General features: G+C 32.8%; 2 protein-coding genes and 1 long non-coding RNA gene across 5 annotated transcripts in view; 1 reads left to right on the top strand and 2 right to left on the bottom strand.

Moving 5' to 3' along the window:
- Positions 1 to 4,793: 4,793 nt before the first annotated feature.
- The window catches only part of LOC149475388 (anoctamin-4-like), a 38,408-nt gene continuing 18,173 nt past the window's right edge, over positions 4,794 to 25,028 (bottom strand). For 2 of the 3 annotated variants that reach the window (XM_089713340.1, XM_089713342.1), the window contains 14 exons: positions 20,820 to 20,957; positions 20,024 to 20,190; positions 17,614 to 17,690; positions 16,757 to 16,897; positions 15,087 to 15,251; positions 14,622 to 14,765; positions 13,977 to 14,146; positions 12,775 to 12,914; positions 12,313 to 12,472; positions 11,261 to 11,306; positions 10,750 to 10,855; positions 8,981 to 9,156; positions 7,322 to 7,496; positions 4,794 to 6,583 (listed from right to left, as the gene is read on the bottom strand). In XM_089713340.1, coding sequence (XP_089569466.1) covers positions 6,477 to 6,583; positions 7,322 to 7,496; positions 8,981 to 9,156; positions 10,750 to 10,855; positions 11,261 to 11,306; positions 12,313 to 12,472; positions 12,775 to 12,914; positions 13,977 to 14,146; positions 14,622 to 14,765; positions 15,087 to 15,251; positions 16,757 to 16,897; positions 17,614 to 17,690; positions 20,024 to 20,190; positions 20,820 to 20,957 — 1,912 coding nt within the window. In that variant the 3' untranslated portion in view covers positions 4,794 to 6,476. The remainder of the gene's footprint in view (positions 6,584 to 7,321; positions 7,497 to 8,980; positions 9,157 to 10,749; positions 10,856 to 11,260; positions 11,307 to 12,312; positions 12,473 to 12,774; positions 12,915 to 13,976; positions 14,147 to 14,621; positions 14,766 to 15,086; positions 15,252 to 16,756; positions 16,898 to 17,613; positions 17,691 to 20,023; positions 20,191 to 20,819; positions 20,958 to 25,028) is intronic. The other variant, XM_089713341.1, reaches the window with a different exon arrangement.
- LOC149475381 (extracellular matrix protein 2-like) overlaps positions 7,266 to 25,028 on the bottom strand; it is a 157,272-nt gene continuing 139,509 nt past the window's right edge. Inside the window, exon 11 of the mRNA XM_089713423.1 lies at positions 7,266 to 7,283. The gene's annotated coding sequence lies outside the window, so the exon portion shown is untranslated. The remainder of the gene's footprint in view (positions 7,284 to 25,028) is intronic.
- The window catches only part of LOC149475383 (uncharacterized), a 96,413-nt gene continuing 92,354 nt past the window's right edge, over positions 20,970 to 25,028 (top strand). The window contains exon 1 of the long non-coding RNA XR_016318085.1: positions 20,970 to 21,143. This is a non-coding gene — a long non-coding RNA (uncharacterized LOC149475383). The remainder of the gene's footprint in view (positions 21,144 to 25,028) is intronic.

Below are 25,028 nucleotides of genomic sequence, written 5' to 3'. Positions count from 1 at the left end.
GGTACATATTTACGTTTTCTCTACATAAAAACCATCCTCGTACTTCAAGGAATATAATAAAAAAAGAATTATCGAAATCGGTTCAGCCGTTCTCGAGTTATGCGCTTACCAACACATTTTGCGATTCATCTTCTTCTTCTTATATATAAAATTCTCGTGTCACAATGTTAGTCTGCATACTCCTCCGAAACGGGTGGACCGATTCTCATGAAATTTTCTGTGCATATCGGGTAAGTCTGAGAATCGGCCAACATCTATTTTTCATATGTACCACGGGCGAAGCCGGGGCGGACCGCTAGTATATATATAAAATTCTCGTGTCACAATGTTAGTCTGCATACTCCTCCGAAACGGGTGGACCGATTCTCATGAAATTTTCTGTGCATATCGGGTAAGTCTGAGAATCGGCCAACATCTATTTTTCATATGTACCACGGGCGAAGCCGGGGCGGACCGCTAGTTTTTATATATAAGATTTAAATTTTATATTGTGGAGTCAAATAAATGTTTCTTTCTTCTTTCTTTCTTCTTCTAAACAGGCGTAAAGCTTTTTTCGTTGATTCTAGTGCGTTCGAAAACATTCTATGCAATGTTCTAATACTGAACAACACTGAATACGAGGTTTTGTTTACACTAAAAGATCACGAAAGCTCTTGCTCTAGCTCTGTTCGTTTGATGTTAAATTCATTATGCACCGTGATGCTTGAATATTGTATTCATGCTCGTAATTTCTATGTTTCTGTGTTAATTTGTATCCATACGTTTATGTGTATGTTTTTTTGTCTCTTATTTTGTAAGAAATATTGTATTGTTTGTTTCACAAAGATAAATAAATGAATAAACTCTGTCCGGTCGTTTTTTTTTTGTGAAATCCATCCTCCCAAACTTTCGCATTAGGATCTGTATCGTAAATATTGCATATAATAATTTCTACTAGAATCTTATGATGAGAATTTGTCATTTTCAGTCTTATCCATTTAGAAATAAATTAAATATGATTGACATTGTTAAAAAATACACATATGCCTAACTATAATACCTAATTACCAATCTTTAACATGTTTTATTTCCTATTTTTAATTCAATCAATATATTGGAAATTGTGTGAAAATGCTGGTTTCTGTAAATGTAAATTATTTTATAAGATAACTAGCGGTCCGCCCCGGCTTCGCCCGTGGTACATATGAAAAATAGATGTTGGCCGATTCTCAGACTTACCCGATATGCACAGAAAATTTCATGAGAATCGGTCCACCCGTTTCGGAGGAGTATGCAGACTAACATTGTGACACGAGAATTTTATATATAAGATAAAGCAATAGAATTTATTGTAGTCGATGAATAATTAATTTTATTAATGAATAAAAACTATTTAAAATGTTTACCTTTTATAGTAAATATTATTGCTATACAGGCATTTAAAGTTGAACATTTTAGCTTAAGTTTCGTAGGAAAAATACAATAGAGTATTTAGAGACATCTATGAGAAATGGTCTATCCAACACAAGATTTTTTCAATAGTATCGAGCAGTTCCTGATATCGCATCAAACCCAAAAAACTTCAGCTTCATACACTACTTAATCATTTGTGCAATAGGTACGTAAGTATGTAACTAGATATATGTTCGTGTAAAAAAGTTTCAATGAAATCTGTCCTTTTAAAGCCGGTCAAAATCGAGTCGAAAGGATTCGTTTGTCATAAAACTTTGCACTTGGCATGTGCTATGATAAACTTTTACAATTAGGTACATATTATGTGATTTTATATTTATCTGTCTTTGATCCGCTATTATTAGGTATAATAAGTATTATGGTTCTAATGAAGAAATGCAATCTAAAAACTAGGTAATGCATCTTATTATTTATGAGTACCTACCTGTTGATACGTTTTGTAAAATGGGGAAGATTTTATCCTAAGAAAGATTTTTCAATTCAATCTAGGTAGTAGTTCCTGAGATAAGCGCGTCCATCAAAATCTATAATATTATTATACAAAAAACTAAAAGTTTTACACTGTCATCACAAAGACATTACTCGCTAAGAACCAGATCACACCGGTTCAGAATTGACAGGAAATACTTCATTCATTAGATTGCAAGTGGGGCGATGCCCTGATGTTAATTCACTATTGTTTCGTCATCTTTAACAACTGGGATTTACATTCTTATATGTTTTATCACAGATAATATAGATACTATACTAGTAGCCCAGCTTCACCCGCTTTGTCTAAAATCTAATAAATTATAAATGTAGGTACTTAAAACCTTCCTCTTGAATCACTCTATCTATTAAAAAAAACTGCATGCCTGCGAAGAACACCATTGTAACTTTTGCCCTCTTTTATACGTTCTGTGCTTTTGCCTAAGGGTATGTAAAACAGTTTACCTGCGTCCTATTTCATAAAAAGTCTATCAAGTTAAGGTTGTTTAATAGGTTCGTTTAAAACTCTGTGACTCGAGAATGATTGCTAATGTTAGTATGTACTAGTTTCACAATGGTATTTGACATTAGTTAGTAGAGATTCATTCGTAGACGAACCCGCGGTCAAAAGCTAGTACATATTTCTGTAGCTTATATTGTTTCCTTATTAAATTATGTACAATACTCTAATACATCTTTTATGGTATTTACTGTCATATCAAGCATCATCAAAACGCGTTCAGTAGTTTTCGCGTGAAAGAACAATAGAATGTACATTCTTCAAACTTTCAAGAATATAATGTTATTGTTATTAATATTTACTAGGATATATTATTTATATGTCGGGGAAAGTGTCGATTGACGTCCGTACTAATGAGCGTGCCCGACATAAACACTGATTCGTTTTAAACTAAAAATACGATTTTCAGCTAACAGCCAACAAAATCTAACTCTGTTGTTTTCACATTCCAGTGTCTTCCACCTTCGGGCTCCAGCATCAGACAATCTTGACCTAAGATATCTGTTACCATAGTAACGTTCGTCTAGATAATATTATGTAGTTTCCAAAATTGATGACGTGTATGGTTTAAAATAAAAATGTTTAAATCATTTATGTTGTTTGTTTTATGAAGGCAGTAATTCTTAAGATAGTTAACCGTTTCATGTGGTTTTTTTAGTAGCGCCATCTGTTGTAGAGTAGAAACAGCCCATGTGTTTCAGATATGTTTATTATAGTGTATAGTAATTGATAACAGATGGCGCTGATTTAAACTGCTGGCCGATTTTAAATTCAAATAGCTTAGCGTGAATCAGTGTACTTAGATGAGAAAAATAAAATCAACAACTTTATTTACATCATGATATCTATTATTTAATCGAAAAAAGTTCACTGATAGTTTTTATAATTTATTTCTTTAATTCAATATTGGTAACATAACCCTATTATCGACTATTTTAGCTTTCAAGAAAGTTAAGTCACAACGAATTAGATTAGGCCAAAAAATAATAATGATAAAAAAAACAATAATAATATGAGGTAGTTATTAACGTGTGTAATATAAAATCCATGTGTGTACGGTCTACATATTTGATAAACACACCTTCGACTATAATATCTATAGAAGGAATAAAATAAAACAAATCAGTATTTTAACAATAACATTTATTGCAACACCGAGTAGTAAATGAAAAACATTTAAAAAGTGCTCCTTAATTAATATCACATTTAATTTCGACATTCACATTAAGTTATTTCATAAGATCCTATTTTTTACTTAAATATCTATAATTTTAAGGGAATTTCAAACACACATTCTTAAATTAAATATATTTAAACGTAAACATGAATTATTACTTAGGTACTTGTTAAAAATTTAAAGCATTTATCTGAGATTCACTAATTGTAATACAATAAATATATAACTAGAAAAAATATAACTATGTAGATATTATAATTATTATCAAATACAAAACATTTAGCTATTTATTTTAAATATGTACAATCAAATGAAAAAGGTGAGTAAAAAATTTCATAAGAAATATATTTCAAAATAAAAGGTGTTAAAATTCCCTTAAGGGTACGCGCAGACAGAGAGCGTTCTGCGTTCCGCGTTCTGCGTTCTGCGTTCCGCGTTCTTTGTAATGTGAAGGATCTATAGCGCCGGCGCACACAGAACGCAGTTAGACCGCGGCGGTCATTCGGAACGCTTGCGTTCTCGCGTTCTCTGTACAGAATTACAAAGAACTCGCGTTCTCGCTATGGCTGGTCCGTCTTCTCCAATTGGTATCTTGTTTTTCTATTTCAGATTTTACATAGTCATGTAACTCATTGAAGCTATTTATTGACATTCGAAAATAAATATAAAATCTCTCTTCATCTTGAAGCAGCTCAGGGATAAGAATACTAAATTCTCCCATATCATCTCGTTTCGTGTTGATAGGGTGTACCCAACATTTTCTACTTTTTTTTGACTCCTCTAGACTCCACAAAAGCAAGGCTTCATCTTCGGAAGATGAACTTTCGAGAGAAATGTTTCACGTGCGGAGAGTCGCGAAATAGAACGCAAATGTCTTGAACGTGCTCCTGTGTGCGCTAGAACGCAGAACGCAGAACTGACGAACGCAGGACGCAGAACGCGGAACGCAGAACGCTGTATGTCTGCGCGTAGCCTAAAGATAGTTATTACTTATTCTAAATTTACTACTTTAAATATAAAACGCACAATAAAATTGTTTGGACCCAATACATTTTAATTGTATGAAGTTTTTAGTAATAAAAATATTTCATGAGATACATTTTGTATTAAAATCTTCCGTCTTTGTCAGAAAAAAAAAATAAAAGGGCCAATACGCTTAAAAACTAAATTTATGCACGATTGACAAAAAAGGCGTATGTGCAGAGCACACGTGTCAGAAATGAAACTTCTTTGGCAAGATTAAAAGACACCAAAATCGTCACTTCACCCCATGACGTGACGGTATTGCCATGATTCGACTTTGAAATTTTACTCTCAACCCGCCTAAAGAAGTTTCACTTCAAAATACATAAAGAGATTCTTTTTGAGATTCTACAAATAAATATGACATTTATGAATTTAAATATTTTAAAGTCGTTCCACCAATAATGTGCGAGGAATGTGTTTGAAAAGGACCAATCATATCGCTTCATTTAGTTTGAAGTTTGAAGCGATACTATTGGTTATTTAGAAACACATTCCTCGCTACACATCCTCGCACATTATTGGTGGAAAAGCTGTTTTTATTTTAATTACACCCTTTTAAAAATTCCCTTATAATCAAAGTGAAATAATTTAGAGAAATCTCAAAGTATAATTTCTTCCTAGAATAATTTATTATGAGTATATTAATTCAAACAGAGTTTTATAATTTATTTATTTACTTAATTTTCATTATAATTTCAAGACTAGAACAACACTGAATATCAATTTTCTATTCAGTTTATAATATTATATACCTACAGTGTTGAAATTTTCGATGGGACCTGGAGGGACAGTACAAATCTTAGTTAGTTCGATTCTCGGTCGATGCAAGTGAATTTTCGAAAATATTTGAATGCAGTTCTATTTCTTTTTCAAAATAAAAGAATGTTTCCTTTCAGCAAAATTTTGCTATCTTCAATATTTAGAGTACATTCCCTCCAGGGCCCAACGAAAATTTCCATACTGTATATTTCAATGACTATATAAAACACATATCATAATTTAATATCATCTATAAATCCTAAAAAACAATTTAACACCAATATTCACAATAAATGCAAACAAAAAAGTTTTGACACACAAATAAAACAAATGTATTAAACTTATATAATCTGTGCCACAGTAAATAGAATACGAACAGTATAGCAACTAAGCCTTAGTAAAAGGTAAGAAAATGACAAATAATTATATCTTCTTGCCATAAAAGAAAAAAAGGTAAGTAAAACGTCTTGTTATGCTTGAAAGACTTGAAATTTTTCTCTCAAATAATGCAAAATACAAAACAAAAAGTTAGTTATAATATATTCTTTATTGCACACAATTTTACAATACAAAGACATCAGAAGCAATTGGCGGCTTTATTGCTAAATAGTAATTTCTTCCAAGCAACCAGTGCCAAGCAGAAAGTTTACGTTGCAAATTTGGGAAGATAGTGTACACATAAAAGATAAATAAATCACATAAAAATCAAATAAATTAATACTAAAACTTTAAAAAAATAGACTGACTGGTTGGCTTGGTTGGTAGTGGCCCTGCCTTCAAAGCCAGAGGTCGTGGGTTCGATTCCCACCCGGGGCAAATATTTGTGTGATGAACATATTGATGTTTACTCTGTGTCTGGTGTTAATTATCTATATATTAAGTATTTATTTAAAATTATATATGTATGTTTATCAGTCATCTGGTTTCCATAACACAAGCGAAAGCTTAGTAGTTAGTATGGCATCAGATCGTGCCGTGTGTGAAAATTGTCCTGAATATTTATTTATTTTATTTTATTAAGTCAGATGATATCTATTCGTATTCTATTTACTATGTCTGTGTTTTAAATTTTAATTAGTCTGTTATCTGTGGCGAAGATGGCCGTTGTGTGACAGCTACATGTGCGTCTAGACCGTCAGACGCTCGCGATGGACGCCGTAGCCATGGGCCTTGGCGTTCTGCTAAATAAAGTTAAAATTAAATGGAATAATTATGTTTGCTTGTGTTTTATTTAATAAGATCTTCTTCTGTAAATATAAAATTGAGTGATTCTATTGAAGTGAAACTTCTTTATCGGGGTTAGAAAAAAATTTAGTGTAACATTTTTTCGTTACGCGTGACATTTTTCCGTTACGCGCCATCTTTTGCTTATCCCTACCACGCGTGATTCGACGTATTTCTGTAAAGTTGCATATAGTAAATTATTTTTTGAAAAATAAGGTCATAAAGAAGTTTCACTTGTCACGTGTGTACACTAGTACACGCACACATTTTTTTTTGTTCTAACTATTATTTTGTTTAACTTTTACTTGTTTTGTTGCATTAAATCCTTACTCATTTTTACCATGAAAACTACAATAATAATTATACTTTAAACACCGCCGTGAGGCGAGATACTTGCCCCCCCCCCCCCCAATTATACTATTATACAAAAAACACAAAGTAAAAAAAAAATGTATGCGTGTACTAGAGTACACACGTAAGAAGTGAAACTTCTTTATGGCCTTATTTTTCAAAAAATAATTTATTATATGCAACTTTACAGAAATACGTCGAATCACGCGTGGTAGGGATAAAAACAAGATGGCGCGTAACGAAAAAATGTTAAGAACACTAAATTTTTTTCCAACCCCGATAAAGAAGTTTCACTTCAAAACATTACTTCAAACTTACTTACTTACTTAAAATAATCTACCAACCTGCATTCTCATTTTTCTGCGTTATAAGTCTATACTCAGTCGACAAACGACGTCTCCCGTGTTCATACTTCGCTTCCTTCGCCAATAACGCTTCCCTTTGTATCTGCGTGCGAAGTTCTGTTGGAACGTCTGGTATGAATAACTGCATCAGACCGGTTAGACCGAATACTACATGCTGAAAAGGAATAAATATTTAGTATTAACTAGATTAAGATATCTATACTAATAAAAGAGTAATTATGTATGTATGTATGGTTTTTACGCATAAACTACTGGACCGATTTTGATGAAATTTGGCACAGACAATCTTTAGACCCTGAGGAAGAACATAGACTACCTTTTATTGCGAAATATGTACCACGGGCGAAGCTGGGGCGGACCGCTAGTTATTGTTATAAAATAGTGTAGAATTGTTATTGAAGTATGTAGTGTACATGTTTTTTAACGTGACAACGTCTTATAATTCGATAGAGCCGGCTGCACGCACGAAAAAACATGACTCATGCGGCGTTACCTCGCTCTGAGGCGTTCCATGTAAGGCTTGAAGTGCAAGCGAGAGCGCGAAACGAGCGACAAAGAAGCACAATCGGACGTTGTCACGTTCAACAATCGTCAGTAAACCGACTTTACAGACAACCAAATTTTTTAGACGTCTTGTATATGTTTATATAATACTAGCGGTCCGCCCCGGCTTCGCCCGTGGTACATATTTACGTTTTCTCTACATAAAAACCATCCTCGTACTTCAAGGAATATAATAAAAAAAGAATTATCGAAATCGGTTCAGCCGTTCTCGAGTTATGCGCTTACCAACACATTTTGCGATTCATTTTTATATATAAGATTATGTATTACCTACATCAAAAACTGGGTATAATATGTATTACCTCGAAACCAGCCTCGCAGCGAACTTGCAAATGTATTTATATAATACATATATTGTGTGTATGTATATTACTATGAAGATAGTGTATATGAACGTTTTTGACGTGCAAATGAATATAATATGAAAGTATGTTTGTGTGTGTAAATCTATGTATGTTTAAGACGTATGTGTGTAAATTAACATATAATATGTAGGATGTATATATCTCTATGTGGATAGTGTATTTATGTTTGTTAGTGTATATAAATGTATGTTTGTATGTCCTACACATGTATATTGACGACGCGGTTGGCGCAGTGGTAATGTATTAAATGTAACTGCCTACTGAGCTGACGGTCCCGGGTTCGATCCCCGGTCAGGGCAAATATTTGTGTGATGAACTCAATTATTTGTTCTTGGGTCTGGGTGTTATTATCTATATATGTATTTATTAATAAATATTATATTTATCGTCGCCTAGTACCCACAACACAAGCCTTAATTGAGCTTACTGTGGAACTAGGTCGATTTGTGTAATAATGTCCTATATATTTATTTATTTTATTTATTTATTTATTTATTACCTCAAAAACAACCACAAAGGCCAGTCTAGCAGCGAACAAATGCCAATAATGAGGTGATAGACCATAGGGGTCAGCGTGGTCGGAGGTTGCGGTAACCCCTTTACTTATGTGTATAATATTTATGTATTAGTGTGTTACATATGTTATGTATGTGAGTGTATTTTTATTTTTATATAGACGGTGTTTTTGTATATGTAGTGTGTATATTACCTCAAAAACAACCACAAAGGCCAGTCTAGCAGCGAACACATGCCAATAGTGTGGCGATAGACCATAGGGGTCAGCGTGGTCAGGGGGGTTTCGGTAACCCCGGTACGCACACGTGGGGGGGTCGACTTCGTTCTCATCAGCACCCCAGTCTTCTCTATAGTCTGATGTGTTGAATACTTGAAAGGAAAAAAATGACGAAAATAATACATTGTTTTTGATTGAATTTACCGTACGTTTCGTTTTTATGTACCTACTTACAACGTATGTATAATTGTATACCCAGTAAAGTATTAAATAAAACAAATATGGAAGTTTTGTGTACAACAAAGTTTTCTACGAAGAATCAAAACCAAAAATCATTTTTTTTTTTTTTATTGTACAATAGGGGAGCGCTTGGCCACAATCTCGCCTGATGGTAAGCTGAGATGTGGCCTAAGATGGAGCGCGCTTCCCTAAAATGTACCTGTTCACTCTCCTCTTGAAGACCTCCAAATTGTACTCGTCGGGGAACACAGATTCAGGAAGCATGTTCCAGTCCCTAGCGGTTCGAATAAAGAATGTCGATCCGAACCGCTTTGTCCGGGTACATGGAACGTCAACCATGTGGCGATGCCTAGAATCTGTGCGCCTCGACGAACGATGGAAAAATGGGGATGGCGGAATTAGGTCGTGCAATTCCGCAGCGCACTCTCCAAAGTGTATCCGGTAAAAAACCGATAAACTTGCCACTCTGCGACGGTGGGCGAGGCTCTGGAGTTTTTTGCCTACTAGCTCATCGTCGTTTATTATTCATACATATAGTTCAGTATTAACAGCAAAAGGTTAGTTTATGTTTGTTTCAAAAACACATTCAAATGACATGTATTAGAGATTTTTTTGTATTATTTTCCTCATTTTTCCAAATTTTTAACTATGTGAAAAAAAACTATGTGATTTTAGTAGGTATTTATTGAAAATATACACATAGTGAACATTTTCAATAAATACCTACTATAATCATATGACAATTGAAATCAGCGCCATCTGTTTTTGTATACCTTACATTATACTCATTTAATAAATATCCACGGTTGTTTATTTTTATCTCAGACTAGCGGTCCGCCCCGGCTTCGCCCGTGGTACATATTTACGTTTTCTCTAAATAAAAACCATCCTCGTACTTCAAGGAATATAATAAAAAAAGAATTATCGAAATCGGTTCAGCCGTTCTCGAGTTATGCGCTTACCAACACATTTTGCGATTCATTTTTATATATAAGAAGATAAACATATGATTATAATTTTTACTTTAATATAACTAATGTTTTTTTTCATATGAATTAATTTACATTACATTATATTTACTTATGTGAAACCATTTCAAGTGCTGTATTCATACAGAAATTCATCAAAATCGGTATTACCGTTTAAGAGAAACCACGAACAAACAAATTAAATAAAAAATATTATTGAAGTGAAACTTCTTTATCGGGGTTGGAAAAAAATTAAGTGTAACATTTTTTCGTTACGCGCAACATTTTTCCGTTACGCGCCATCTTTTTCTTATCCCTACCACGCGTGATTCGACGTATTTCTGTAAAGTTGCATATATTAATTATTTTTTGAAAAATAAGGTCATAAAGAAGTTTCACTTCTTACGTGTGTACACTTGTACACGCACACCTTTTTTTATTATATTATATATATAATACACACACACACACACACACACACACACACACACACACAATATTAATATAATAGGTATATTACCATTATAATATACTTACATGACAAAGAATGATCGATATACCCAGACAATGTATAATCTGGGGAATATACATATTTGTACACCATTCTTGGAATGAAATCACTTGTATATGCTATGACGAAAGCCTGAAAAAGTAAAATAAAAAATGTTGTGTGGTTTTATGAAACCACGGTAAAAGTGAAACTGTTCGAACGGTTCCGAACACTGCTTTGTGTAGCGCATGTCGCGTGTCGGTCGGCTGCCGAGTAGGTATACCTACTCGGCAGCCGCGATACACGCGACATGCGCTACACAGACCAAACAGTTTGAGACGATGTAATAAAAGTTTCACTTTAATAATTAAACTCAAACTCAAACATTTACTAGTTGTAATTTTGTGTAAATAAAGATTACTTTTAATTACTGTGTTTTTACTTTTTATGTATTATGCATGTTTTATTAGGTATGTTTATCAATTACATATATCGTTTTTTTGCTTTATTTTAAATATAAAAACGGTAAAAATGATGTATTATTTTGAAGATACTTACATTCGATACAACAGCCGCATATGTGATGCCTCTTAGAATTCCATACCTATAAAGTATAATACAAAAAAAAATATGTAGCAAGTACAGAAAAGAATCAAATACATAATTACAATTAAATATTAATTGTTTTGAAATGAGATTTACTTTTTGTTTATTAATTAAGTACTTAACTTAAAAACTACCCGAAATCTTGTATATAAAAATGAATCCCTATTTCCCTATTCCGAAGCAATTTTTTGTTTCTAGCAATTTAGTTTCCTGAGATAAGTGAATTCAAACAAACAACTTCAACTTAACATATGTATATAACTACATATTATGATATCATTTACTAGCTTACCGCCCGCGGCTTCGCCCGCTTTGTTTAAAACCTAATAAGTTATATACTAAAACCTTCCTCTTGAATCAATCAATCTATTAAAAAAAACCGCATCAAAATCCGTTGCGTACTTTTAAAGATTTAAGCATACAAAGGGACATAGGGACAGAGAAAGCGACTTTGTTTTATACTATGTAGTGATAGTGATTATTACTGTACATATTTATAACTAGCTGTTCCCCGCGGTTTCACCCGCATTGCTCCGCTCCTGTTGGTCTTAGCGTGATGATATATAGCCTATAGCCTTCCTCGATAAATGGGCTATCTATCATCGAAAGAAATCAAATCGGACCAGTAGTTCCCGTGATTAGCGCGTTCAAACAAACAAACTCTCCAGCTTTATAATATTAGAATAGATTATTCCCTATAATTTAAATAAATAAATGATGTCTTAATATTAATCCATACTAATATTATAAATGCGAAAGTAACTCTGTCTGTCTGTGTGTTACTCAATCACGCCTTAACTACTGAACCAATTTGCATGAAATTTGGTATAGAGATATTTTGATACCCGAGAAAGGACATAGGCTACTTTTTATGCCGGGAAAATGAAGCAATCCCGGAAATCCCACGGGAACGGGAACTATGCGGGTTTTTCTTTGACTGCGCAGGCGAAGCCGCGGGCGGAAACCTAGTAGGGAATAAAATTTATAAATATCAAAATACTTACCATGCGCCAATATCTTCGACTCTTTCAGCCAACGGTCGTCTCGCTTGTGTCACCATTTTATACGCGTCTAATCGTATTTCCGCTATATTATTGAGTAAAGCGAATAATGGAGCTAAAGGGAATGCCGCTACGAATAATGTAACGAAACCGTATTGGAGTACTGAAATAAATAAAATAATAAAAAAAATGATTAAAAAAAAAATAATAAAACCATGAAATTATTGAAGTGAAACTTCTTTATCGGGGTTGGAAAAAAATTTAGTGTAACATTTTTTCGTTACGTGTGACATTTTTCCGTTACGCGCCATCTTTTGCTTATCCCTACCACGCGTGATTCGACGTATTTCTGTAAAGTTGCATATAGTAAATTATTTTTTGAAAAAATAAGGTCATAAAGAAGTTTCACTCCTTACGTGTGTACACTAGTACACGCACGCATTTTTTTTTATTTGTTTAACTCACTCATCTCCAAATACTCGTCGAATAACGCGAGTCTGCCTGGGTCTTGTAAATGATAATCTTGTTCCCAGGCCATGTGCGGTTTACTGGGGTCCCTTGTTACCGCTCTGTGTGATCTTTGACGCCACCAATTGTGAAGTTTTCTGAAATAATTTATTTATTTATTACTAGGTTCCCGCCCGCTGCTTCGCCCGCGCAGTCAAAGAAAAACCCGCATAGTTCCCGTTCCCGTGGGATTTCCGGGATTGCGTTATCTTCCCGGGATAAAAAGTAGCCTATGTCCTTTCTCGGGTATCAAAATATCTCCACACCAAATTTCATGAAAATTGGTTCAGTAGTTTAGGCGTGATTGAGTAACAGACAGACAGACAGAGTTACTTTCGCATAATATAAGTATGGATTATAATTTTTTTTTTTTTTAGCCTGTTTGGTATAATAGTAGTCTGATAGAACTTTTTAATCGTCCTAACATAGTTAATATGTGAGGACGATTAAAAAGTTCTTCTAGAAAAAGTAATTTAATACATAAATGTTTGAGTTTATTGATATTAAGAAGTAAATGAAATCGTGTTTACATTAGTTAAATACTTAGATCATTAAGGTTAAATATATGTGATTTTAATCACGATTTATTACTTAATTTTAGCATGAAATCGAACATATGAAAATACCATATTGTTATTTTTGAAGTGAAACTTCTTTAGGCGCGGTGAGAGTAAAATTTCGAGGTCGCGTCATGGCGATACCGTAACGTCATGGAGCAAAGTGACGATTCTGGTATCTTTGAATCTTGATAAAGAAGTTTTACTTCTGACACGTGTGCTAGGTACACACGCTCTTTTTTGTAGAACAAGTAAAATCAACCTCGTTTTAAATAAGTTGGCTAAATTATGAGCCTTAATTTATTTGTAGAAAATGAGGCTAAATCATAAAACGAAATGATTTTTTGTTTTCAAAAACTACTCGACCCATTTTAAAAATGATAAAAAAAGACGTGTGTCACTCGGGGACTGCCGCGGTAAAGCTATTGCATGCTATGCCTTCAAGCCACACCTCCGCGCCCGTCCCCGTGGGGAGCGTGAGGTTTTTTCGTTACGGAATTTCTCGATTCGGTCCCCGCGCTCAAGGCCCGCGATAGAATCTATGCAATAGCTTAAAAATGTATCTTTGTAAATAATCTTCAGAAAAGCCATCAATTTACTCACGGATAGCCCAATTCAACAAAATTATTGAAACACTGTTTTCCAATCATTATTATAGCGAGTTGTATACATAATTCTGACAAACATCCCGCCGGGTCACAAATGTCGCCCTTTAGTTTGAAGAATTCGGATTTTCTAGCTTGATCGTCTCCTGGGTAGTCGTAGAAACGACCCTGGAATAAATAGAGTTTATTTATTCAATTAAAAAAAAATGTGTGCGTGTACTAGTGTACACACGTAAGAAGTGAAACTTCTTTATGACCTTAATTTTCAAAAAATAATTTACTATGTGCTACTTTACAGAAATACGTCGAATCACGCGTGGTAGGGATAAGAAAAAGATGGCGCGTAACGGAAAAATGTCACGCGTAACGAAAAAATGTTACACTAAATTTTTTTCCAACCCCGATAAAGAAGTTTCACTTCAAAAATATTTTAGTAATATTTATGAGAAATTGGAGTACAAAAAAAACGATTTTTTTGTAATCTAGTTGTGTAATTGTAATAATAACCAAGCTATAACCCAATTCGGTGTTTTTTTTTGAAGATATTTTAGATTTTTTTTTAAATTCGTGTGTCTTTTCCCTACTTTTCATCAAAACACGCAAGTAAAGCCGTGGGCAACAAGTAATAAAAATAAGTGTATACCTTGAAGAAAGCAATATAGATAAGGGATGAATAAAAATTGATGAATTCAAAGAAGAATATCTTGAAAGTGTAGGAATCTTCATACTCTGTGTGCGTCCGTGGGTTTTCTAAGTTTGTCAAGTATAACGCTATTTTGGCGTATATCTGAAATAAATTATTAATAATTGAAGTCATTTAAAAGAGAAATAGGATTAAACATATAGAAGGCCTTTTTTTAAGACTAATTTAGAAAAAATGTGAGAAATCATAGCAGGAAATTTAATTTATTTTAAAATAGAAGTAAACTAAGTTACTCTCACAAATTATATCAAAACACGCCTTAAAAAAATATCATTCACTTGTGAAAGTTCATTAAAATCGGTTCATCCGTTTCGGAGATTCTGACCCAAAAACAAAAAAAACAAAACAAAATTTATATAAGAAGCGATCCCCTCTTTTATCTGTAATACAAAAATTTTCACTTACCCTAGTCAATATCATAATAATAATCAAGTTAATCAACGCAGCTGTCATGGCGGTGAATATTTTGGCGTGTTTCTTCAGAAAGAAACCACTCCCCCCATAAATAACTGATACCATGGATATCCTATATATTATAGTGCCTAGTACAGCACCCATTACTACAACTATCTGAAATAAAAACATTTAATATGTATGTTACAATCTATTCTAAAAGAGGAAAACAAAATAAAAATGTATGCGTGTACTAGAGTACACATGTAAGAAGTGAAACTTCTTTATGACCTTAAAAATGTCACGAGTATGGCGTAACGCAAAAATGTCACGCGTACGGCGTAACGCAAAAATGTCACGCGTACGGCGTAACGCAAAAATGTTACACTAAATTTTTGTCCAACCCCGATAAAGAAGTTTCACTTCAATAAATAAATAGCACAATAAACAGCCTTGTCATTGCGCAGTGATCTCTACCAGGCAACGATTTCTATATTATAACATAATTATTATGCTGTATAATTGTTATCCTACTAATATTATAAATGCGAAAGTTTGTGAGGATGTGAGTGTGTTTGTTACTCTTTCACGCAAATACTACTGCCCCCCTAGACAAGTGGCTTTCTATTAGCGTAAAGTTCAATAGAATCGATAACCGATTATAATGAAATTTAGCACACATATAAAGGGTAACTTGGATTAACACATAAGAGGTTTTATCCCGGAAATCCCACGGGAATGGGAATCATGCGGGATTTTCTTTGAAAACGCGGGCGAAGCCGCGGGCGGAAGGCTAGTACAATTAATAAGTCTATAGCCCGGCTTGCCCTGAATAAAAAATAGCCTATAAGCTGTACTATATGTATGTGAAAAGGTGAAGATGAAAATTAATTTACCATTTAATCCATTGACCACCGAGCGGCCCGATCGGGCCGAGACACAATAGATTTTCTATTGTGTCTGTGATCCGAGGACTGACGGAATAAATGGTAAAAGACAAATACTTGTAAACACAATATCAGGTAATTGATTAGACATTGACTTACTACTACTTAACTCACAATAACCCGGTAAAAGATCGTCAAAAAATGTCTAAGCGGGGTATTATAAACTATTCATTGAAATTAGGACCTTATTTCTTGGCAATAGAATCGAAAGTATATTTGTCCAATTATTGTAGACAGTTTTGCTTATCCAATTTTATAACGTGATTGTGAGTTTTGTGTTTAAATACATAAAATCTTATATATAAAATTCTCGTGTCACAATGTTAGTCTGCATACTCCTCCGAAACGGGTGGACCGATTCTCATGAAATTTTCTGTGCATATCGGGTAAGTCTGAGAATCGGCCAACATCTATTTTTCATATGTACCACGGGCGAAGCCGGGGCGGACCGCTAGTAAAATATAAATTATTTTTAATGACATTTATTTAACATGTCCATAAATAAGTTCCAATGTCTTAAAATTCTTCATGAAAATTAAACACTATAAATACATAAATCAATATATATGTTACAGTCACACCCTATTGACCGGTAAAATTAGTCAATAAGGTTATTGACTAAGGGCGTCGGTCAAAATCCTTATTGACTGACTTTATTAGACAAAATTTTCTAGTTAATTTTAAACTTTAAATTTTTAATTTTTTTATAAATATTTTCTAATTAAATTTAATTACCATAAAAAGTACAGCAGAACTGGTAGCCACGTATCTCATAGTTTTCTGCCAGGGCGGTAGAAATGGCTCCTTTTCTCTTGTCACTGGGTTGGTTCGAAATGTCTTTACTGATGTCTCGAATTCCGGACGGAGGTCTTCGTCCTTTAATAATATAGTTATTTTTATGTTGTGTAACTTTGAAATATCCTATTATAACGTGTTAAAACACGTTTCACATTTTCAATTTTCATTGGTTAAAACCAAAATTTTGAATTTAATCGTGATTGAGACGTTAATTTTCATTCTGTTTATATATTATATTGATTATTTTTCCGACCCAAATATCGACCAATAGAATTGCACCATTCGACGTCACGTGGTACAACCTACATGGTATTATACTGATAATTTTTTGAAAATTTTCTCTGGTCGTTGACGTCAAACTGACAGGTTCAATTCAATTGTGAAATTATTGGCCGACATTTGGGACGGAAAAATAATCTCCCGAATACCACACGAGCTTCAAAATTATCTGGCATTTCCCTCAAGGTTCCCTGCAAACAAATAAAGTCGTCAAGTTTTTCAGGAAAAATCACTCGCGCTTCGCGCTCGTGATTTTTTAACCTTGACTAAAAACTTGACTCCTTCATTTGTTTGCAACGAACCTATCGGAAAATACCCCATAATTTTGAAGCTCTTGTGGTAAGTAATAAGTGATTATTATTGTATTGTTATTTACATTTGAGAGATTTTTAAACATACATAAATTAAGAATAACTTATGGAATGGCAAAAATTTTGGAAAGTCCATTTATGTGTTTATAATTCGTAGTATTTATTATCTTTTAGTATGTTTATATAGAATAAATTTATCCTTACTTGATCAACGCCACCTAAATCCCATTCCCATCTCAAGACGGATTGCTTTCGTTTCCATAATTCTAAGAATGTTGTCGCTATAATAAAAATAATTAACGTAACGGCACCAGTCTTGTACAGATTAAGGAAAAAATTGAAGTTTTTTGCAAATTTCTCGTAGGTTTTTTAACTTTATTGGATATTGTTTAGTTATACCTTTAGTTCAATGTTAGTTTAACGTAACCAATGTTAGAAAAAAGATTACAATGCATAAATAATGAAGTTATTTATAAATTAAAAAACCACTTTTTTGCACCAGTGTTGGACAGTGAAAAATCTAATGATGGACACCCAGTTTTGGACAACATCCAGTTATGAACACCCATTTATGGACTGTACCTAATGTTGTTTCTCCAGTTATTTACACTTGGAAAAGACTTATAGTTATCAATAGAATCTTGAAAATGATGATAGGAATACAATAAATCGGGGATGTATTAATAAAAAATAGTACTTATTAATTATTTTGCATACATATAATATTTAAAACAGTCTTAATTTCAATTTCCTAGGCAAAAATTGGACAAATGCATCGTTAAATACGAGTTATGTCCGTTAAGAAACACCAATATGGGTTTTTTCTCAATAAGTCAGGGATGAAAAATATAACTAAAAAAAGTACTGCCATTCCATCCATTTTGGGATTTCTTCTTCTTCGTCATATCACTCTAGTCAGAGTGAACGTGGTCAACATGAGGTTTGGGGGGGTAAATGTTACCCGCTTCACGATGTTCCGCCATATCTCTCTGTTTCCTGGCATTCCGCTACACTCGTAAAGTGAATCGCCAATCTGAATCCGCCAGCAGCCTTAATCTGATCGGTCCATCGATATGGATTCCAAATTGTAGCACGAGGCAAAAAGCTTTTTTTAAACTGTTGTCAAGATGGTGTGGATGAAATTTAAGCGTGTGTGCTATATGGTGGTGGAATTGAGCAGCAGACAGCGATCCAAACAGGTTCATCAGAGAACTCTCTATGGTAGATGCGTTACAATACGCATAAGTATGCGACTTCTCTACGCAGTGATAGAGAATGAAGCCGAGAACGAGTCGCACATCACATAATGACCCATTTGTTCTAAAATATATTCTTCATGTTTAGATATATATTATGTTGTTGGGCCCATTAGTGTAATTTTAACAAAAAATATTAATGTCCATTATAGGAACCTAAGCAAATCCAGTCATGGACAATTGTTGTACAATATTGGAACCCTTTGTTTGAAATGGTCGTGAGAGGTATATTATTAATCAGAAAGAAAAGACAATACAGAAAATCGCATGTAATTAATACCTTTAAAAAAAGTTTATTTTCGACATATGTCCATAAATAGATATATCCATAGAATTAAATCCAGTTATGGACACTGAAGAATTTTATTTAAACAACATAACCTATCATGATACTAAATCGTGTAATATTTCGTACACTTAACTACTATAAATAAAAGTAATATCAAATTTTGCTGACATTTATACAAAAATTCTTATAACCAAAATTGTGTCCTCACTTCCTTAAGGATTTTCTTAGTAAAAACGGATTTCTTCGAAACGAGTCGCAGCAACTAAACATAACGTTCTGCCATCTTCATACATTTTGGCCGAATAAGATGAAGTGCCGTATTTTGATAGCTTATGAACCAAACTTTTATTTTAAGTATTGCCAAATTACATAACGTTAATTTTGGTCTTAATATTTAAATTTAAAGTTTTTTTTGTCCATTACTGGATGCTTGTCCACGACTGGTGCCGTTACCTTATTAAGTTTATAAATAATATTATTGAATTTAAAAATATTATAAAAGACATTAGATCTAGTATACAAATTAGTTTATTATAAGAAAAAAAGATGCGAAGCTAGTTTAATATTAGTTTGAATGTAATAAGAATGTACTGCGATTCTACACAGCTACCTAATTGATGTAGGTAGTTGATAACAAAACGCAGCTAGTCAACGACTATTAGTAAAGTGAGGGTAGTTGGGTCGAACGTCGTATAAACAACGTCCAAGCCCCTAGGCACTATTCGTACGAATGCGCCACTAGACAAAGGAACGTGGCAATTTATAGTATGCGACAGCTAAGCATGTTCGGACAGGAAACAGTGACAACTATATTGACAACTTCTCATCCACAAAAATATTAAATCAAAAGTTACGTCTAAGTTCTAACATTATATTATAAATTGAACATTAGATAAACTACAATATATAGGTATTTATTTACTTCATAGTCATCATCATCATTCATTTATATTTAAACAACTTCTAATTTTATAGCCTATAAATTGTTATAATATCTATATCCCTACAGGAGTACCCCAAGGTTCAACACTTAGACCACATCTCTTTATCATATACAACAATGACTTACCCCAGAAAGACATGAAAATAGCAAAGAATACAGTAGCGGGGTTATCGAAGAGATAACTCAGTTTGGCAAAAAGACAAGAATCAGATAATCGTTGGTATTGACACGCTTTATCGCAAAGGGGACATAGAGTTGTGTTCCCTGGGCCCTTGCCGTCGCATATTTCTTGGCTAAAAATTGTTAAAAATACTTAAAAATGTAATAATTAGTAAAGTTTGAAGAAATAAATACGGTTTGTAGTTTGTAGTTAAATTAAAAAAAAGAAAAAGTTTATTAATTTGTGTAATACCTTATTGTATTTCAACTACTAGTATATAGAATAATAATGTCTGTGATAAAAACCAAATTCAAAGTAAGGAAACAATATGATGTCACCCAAAACAGTAACATTATGCGGTTATCTCTACCAGGCAACCATTTTGAAAAGCTAAAATATACTGTATTTGAACTATAAATTATTCTTATTATTGAACGTTAGTTGATCGATACATATAACGTATTATTTAATAATTTACTATACCGAGCGTCTATTCATACATACATTCAAACATCCATCGATACATTTTACATATGAACACTTTATATCGAACAATATATCTCATCTATTTCTTTTCTATAAAATTTTCTTAAATAATATCAAACAATTTACTACAGAGCGTCTATTCTAACATCCATACATACATTCAAACATCCATCTTTACCTATGTACATATCATTTCTAACATCGATACATACACAATAGTCTAACCCATACATACATACAAAAAACCTAACCCTCTACACATCCAATAAAACTTACCTCGGTATATTATCCCCAGAGTCCATACTAGCCAGACCATACAAAAAACATAAAGTTCCTACTATAGCGGGGGCATATAACATCTTTGTATAGAAGCCGAGCCAGCAAAAATATAATGCTATTTTCTCTCCAAAATACCTAGGAATAAAAAAAAATGTATGCGTGTACACACGTAAGAAGTGAAACTTTTTTATGACCTTAAAAATGTCACGAGTATAATGGCGTAACGCAAAAATGTCACGCGTACGGCGTAACGCAAAAATGTAACACTAAATTTTTGTCCAACCCCGATAAAGAAGTTTCACTTCAATAAATTAATTGTGTGTTTTGTGAAATCTATACTAATATTATAAAGCTGAAGCTTATTTGTTTGAACGCGCTAATCTCGGGAACTACTGGACCGATTTGAAAAATTATTTCGGTGTTAGATAGTCCATTTGTCGAGGAAGGCTATAGGCTATATATCATCACGCTAAGACCAACAGGAGTGAAACCGCGGGGAACAGCTAGTTAGAGATAAAGATAAATAAAACAACTGGACTCACAAATTACGCTCAAAAATTGTCTGAAGCAAAAACTCTGCCTACTCCGCCTAAAATTGTCTGAGTTTTCGAATGAGCGATACAATAGACTTTGAACATTATTGCCACGAAATAAGGTGTTATTTTCAGTGAATGTTTTATACAATGCTCAATTTTGACGTTCTTTTAATAGGTGATTGTGAGTCTTTAGAGTATAACAATATTTTTAAATTTTACATGTATAATAATATTAATTTTTTTTAATCTATACATATAATAAAATCGTAGGAAAGTCAAAACTGTACATTGAATATTTTTTTAAAAGAATACTTGATCCATGATCTATAATCGATATAGAAGCCAAAAATATAGTTTTTAGAATTTTTGTCTGTTTGTCGGTTTGTCTGTTTGTCTGTTTGTCTGTATGTATTTCCGGGCTAATCTCAGAAAGTACTGCATAGATTTACTTCAAATTTTGCATGAATATTCCTAAGAGGTCGGGTGAGGATAGTTTAAACATATTATCATGATATCACCTTCGCGGGAGGAGCTGTGAACCTTTATTTTTCTTACATAGGTATTCCGTGTACTACGACAGCGTACAATCTAAAGACTCATGTTTAAATGTTGGTTTCGAGTAAGCCATGCTATTATCTAGCTTTACAAAATAAAAACTATGTCATTTACGTAATTTGGGCAGAGAAACAGTTTAATGAATTTAGTAGTATAAAGACAAATTTGAAACAGCGCCATCTATGAGATTTCGTAAAAATCAAATCAATTTACATGTTATCACTACTGAACAACTGTTGAAAATTAATAATTTAAATATAATCATGTTATTTATTTAACTCTTTAACCCATATCTTCCCTTCCCTATAAGGTGCGCTTATATTTCGTGTGAATATACTACATTTTTAAAAGTGAGGGTAGATGTTTATTATTTTAAGTCAAACTAGACACCATTACAATTAATCTAATATTGATTGTGTTCATTGGTTACATTTTTAATCTTCGTGTTTTATAAATTTATAAAGAATAGAAAAAATTCGATCACGAGGCGGGACTCGAACCCACATAATTTCGTGATCGAATGTTTCTATTCTTTATAAATTTATTATTTATAAATTTATATTTATAAAGCATTTGAATAAATAAATAAATAAATAAATAAAATTAAAATAAATGTCATAAAACCAAAAATATCAAATTCAATCTTCGTGTTTTGTGAATTTTCACCATGCGTTCCCACAAAAGGTAAGTTGTTACTTTTATAGGTATTTATTTTTATAATGATAGCAATTCATGTTTTTTATTGGTTTTATAATGGTTTTATATTACACTTTTAGAATGAAATAATAAAATGATGAATTCTTTTTGACTTTTACAAGATTTTGAGGTGCGTTGGGAACAGTAGTTTGTTGATAAAATTTTATTTGTAAGTAGCTTTTTTTATTGATTTACAATTATTAACGTTTGATTTTTTATTTACAGATTCAATGTTCATAAAATTATATCGCCTTTGGAAGACTATTTCTGCTGACAATTTTACAACACCACTTGAAAATTGATGATTTGATGATGAAGATAGTGGCAGCAAGGATTAAGTAATCCTGGAAATTAGTAATCATCCGCTTCGTCAATTTTTGACTGAAGTTAATGTCCAACGTATGGTTCAATCATTGGAAGTATCTCGGGTAATTTTGGAGGATATTTTTCAGGAAGGAGAGGAGGGGCAGCCAACCACATATCAAACTACTACGTTTTAGTACCGAAAAAAATGTTATTGCCAAATGAAACATAAATTTTGCACTCACAACTGTACAAGTTATGATTTTTATTCTGACTTTGCTGTTATCTGATTATAATATTTATCGTTATGGCTATCGAGGTACCGACCGTACTGGGATGAGAGTACATGATATTATACCTACTCATCATCCAGGATTGCTTAGAGCATTTTCACACTGAAAAAGATGTTTTCTTTGAATCGTAGTTGCTTCATTTATTTATTTTTAATCATTTTACATAATATGTTTTATATTTGCCCATTTTCATTATATTTTATAAATAAAATGGAACCAACATAACTTTGTTGTGTAGGTATCATTTCTCTATTAATAATCCGTAGGCATATTTTCCGAGCACCCCATTTAAGGTGCGGTCCTGAAATTATAAAAAGTTAATGTATACTTTTGCCTAATATAAGCTCAAGATCATTTTTAGATAAAAATAACAAAAAGAACTTATTTATTAAAATTTAGTAGATAAAAGAAATTATGTTACGATTTTATAAGAAAACACAGTATATTTATTAGGCGGCGGTGATCTCTTCCAGGCAAAAGATATTCATCAGCTCAATAAAATTGAATAGTTGTTGTTAGTTATTCTTTAAATTCACTGATTGTAATGAGCATTTCCGCATGCAAGTTGTATCGTAGTTTAGATATATCATAGTTTTGACACATTACAGTTCCAACAAAACCCTCAAATTTTTGAGCAGAGTTGAGCAAGATAATTTAAAAAATGTGCTGTGTTAAGTATTATAGAAAAGGTTAGTTCGTTGATAATTATCATTTCTTCATCATTTACATGGGTGTTGTTAAATGTTAGTAAAAATAAACTTTGACTGTTAATACTTTTGTTCAGTATTTACCTGTATGATTATTGCTTGGTAATTAATATGTATATTTTCATGTCGTATAGCTAATTATAAACATAAGTGTGATGTGAAACTAGCTGGATTTATTTTTACACACTCACAGCCATATATTTTATATTAAAATAGTGTAAATCATAATATTTTTTCACAATTAAAAATATTTCCTTTTTTCTGATGGTGTTGGCATCGAATTAAACCGCGCTGACGTTTCGTTCACTAAAAGTGATGTTATGAGGACCGAATATGTAGCCGCCTCAACTTACGGAAACGAGAGTAACCTGCGTTGTCTGTTAGTTATTGTATAGTCGAATTTAACGTTACATGGAAATTGGAATCTAAATATATTATGTATACTTAGGTATATTAAATCTGTACATGAAATATATTTCCTAAATAACTATCACGGGGTGATTAGGGATCGACACTGATGCCAAAGAAGCAAACAGTAAAATTTTTGTCCGTATAACCGGTATAGAAACAAAAACTACTCGACGGATTTAAACGAAACTTGGTACAATTATTTTTCATATTCCTGAGCAGAGCAGTAACTCCATTTTTAAGCTTTCGTCGCGTGTGCAACCTTAATGGTTAAAGCTACACAGAAATCATGTGAAATATATTTCCTAAATAACTATCACGGGGTGATTAGGGATCGACACTGATGCCAAAGAAGCAAACAGTAAAATTTTTGTCCGTATAACCGGTATAGAAACAAAAACTACTCGACGGATTTAAACGAAACTTGGTACAATTATTTTTCATATTCCTGAGCAGAGCAGTAATTCCATTTTTAAGCTTTCGTCGCGTGTGCAACCTTAATGGTTAAAGCTACACAGAAATCATGTATGAAAGAAATGTTCTCCTTATTATATAAAAAATATCTCCCGACATCATAAATGTCTATCTTTTATGGGTGACTCACAATAACACGTGTAACTTCCGATAGCTTAGGAGTTCGAAGCTTTCTGATTATATTTGTCTATAACACTCTCAGTCCGTTTTAACTCAATTTTTATTTTCATGCAT

The sequence above is a fragment of the Colias philodice genome, chromosome 30 (assembly GCF_061535455.1).
Source record: "Colias philodice isolate Cphi_HAF_F1 chromosome 30, ilColPhil1 Martin Lab GWU primary, whole genome shotgun sequence".
Taxonomy (NCBI): Eukaryota; Metazoa; Arthropoda; class Insecta; order Lepidoptera; family Pieridae; genus Colias; species Colias philodice.
The sequence above is the reverse complement of the archived record's forward strand: the minus strand, read 5'-3'. Positions and strand labels throughout refer to the sequence as shown.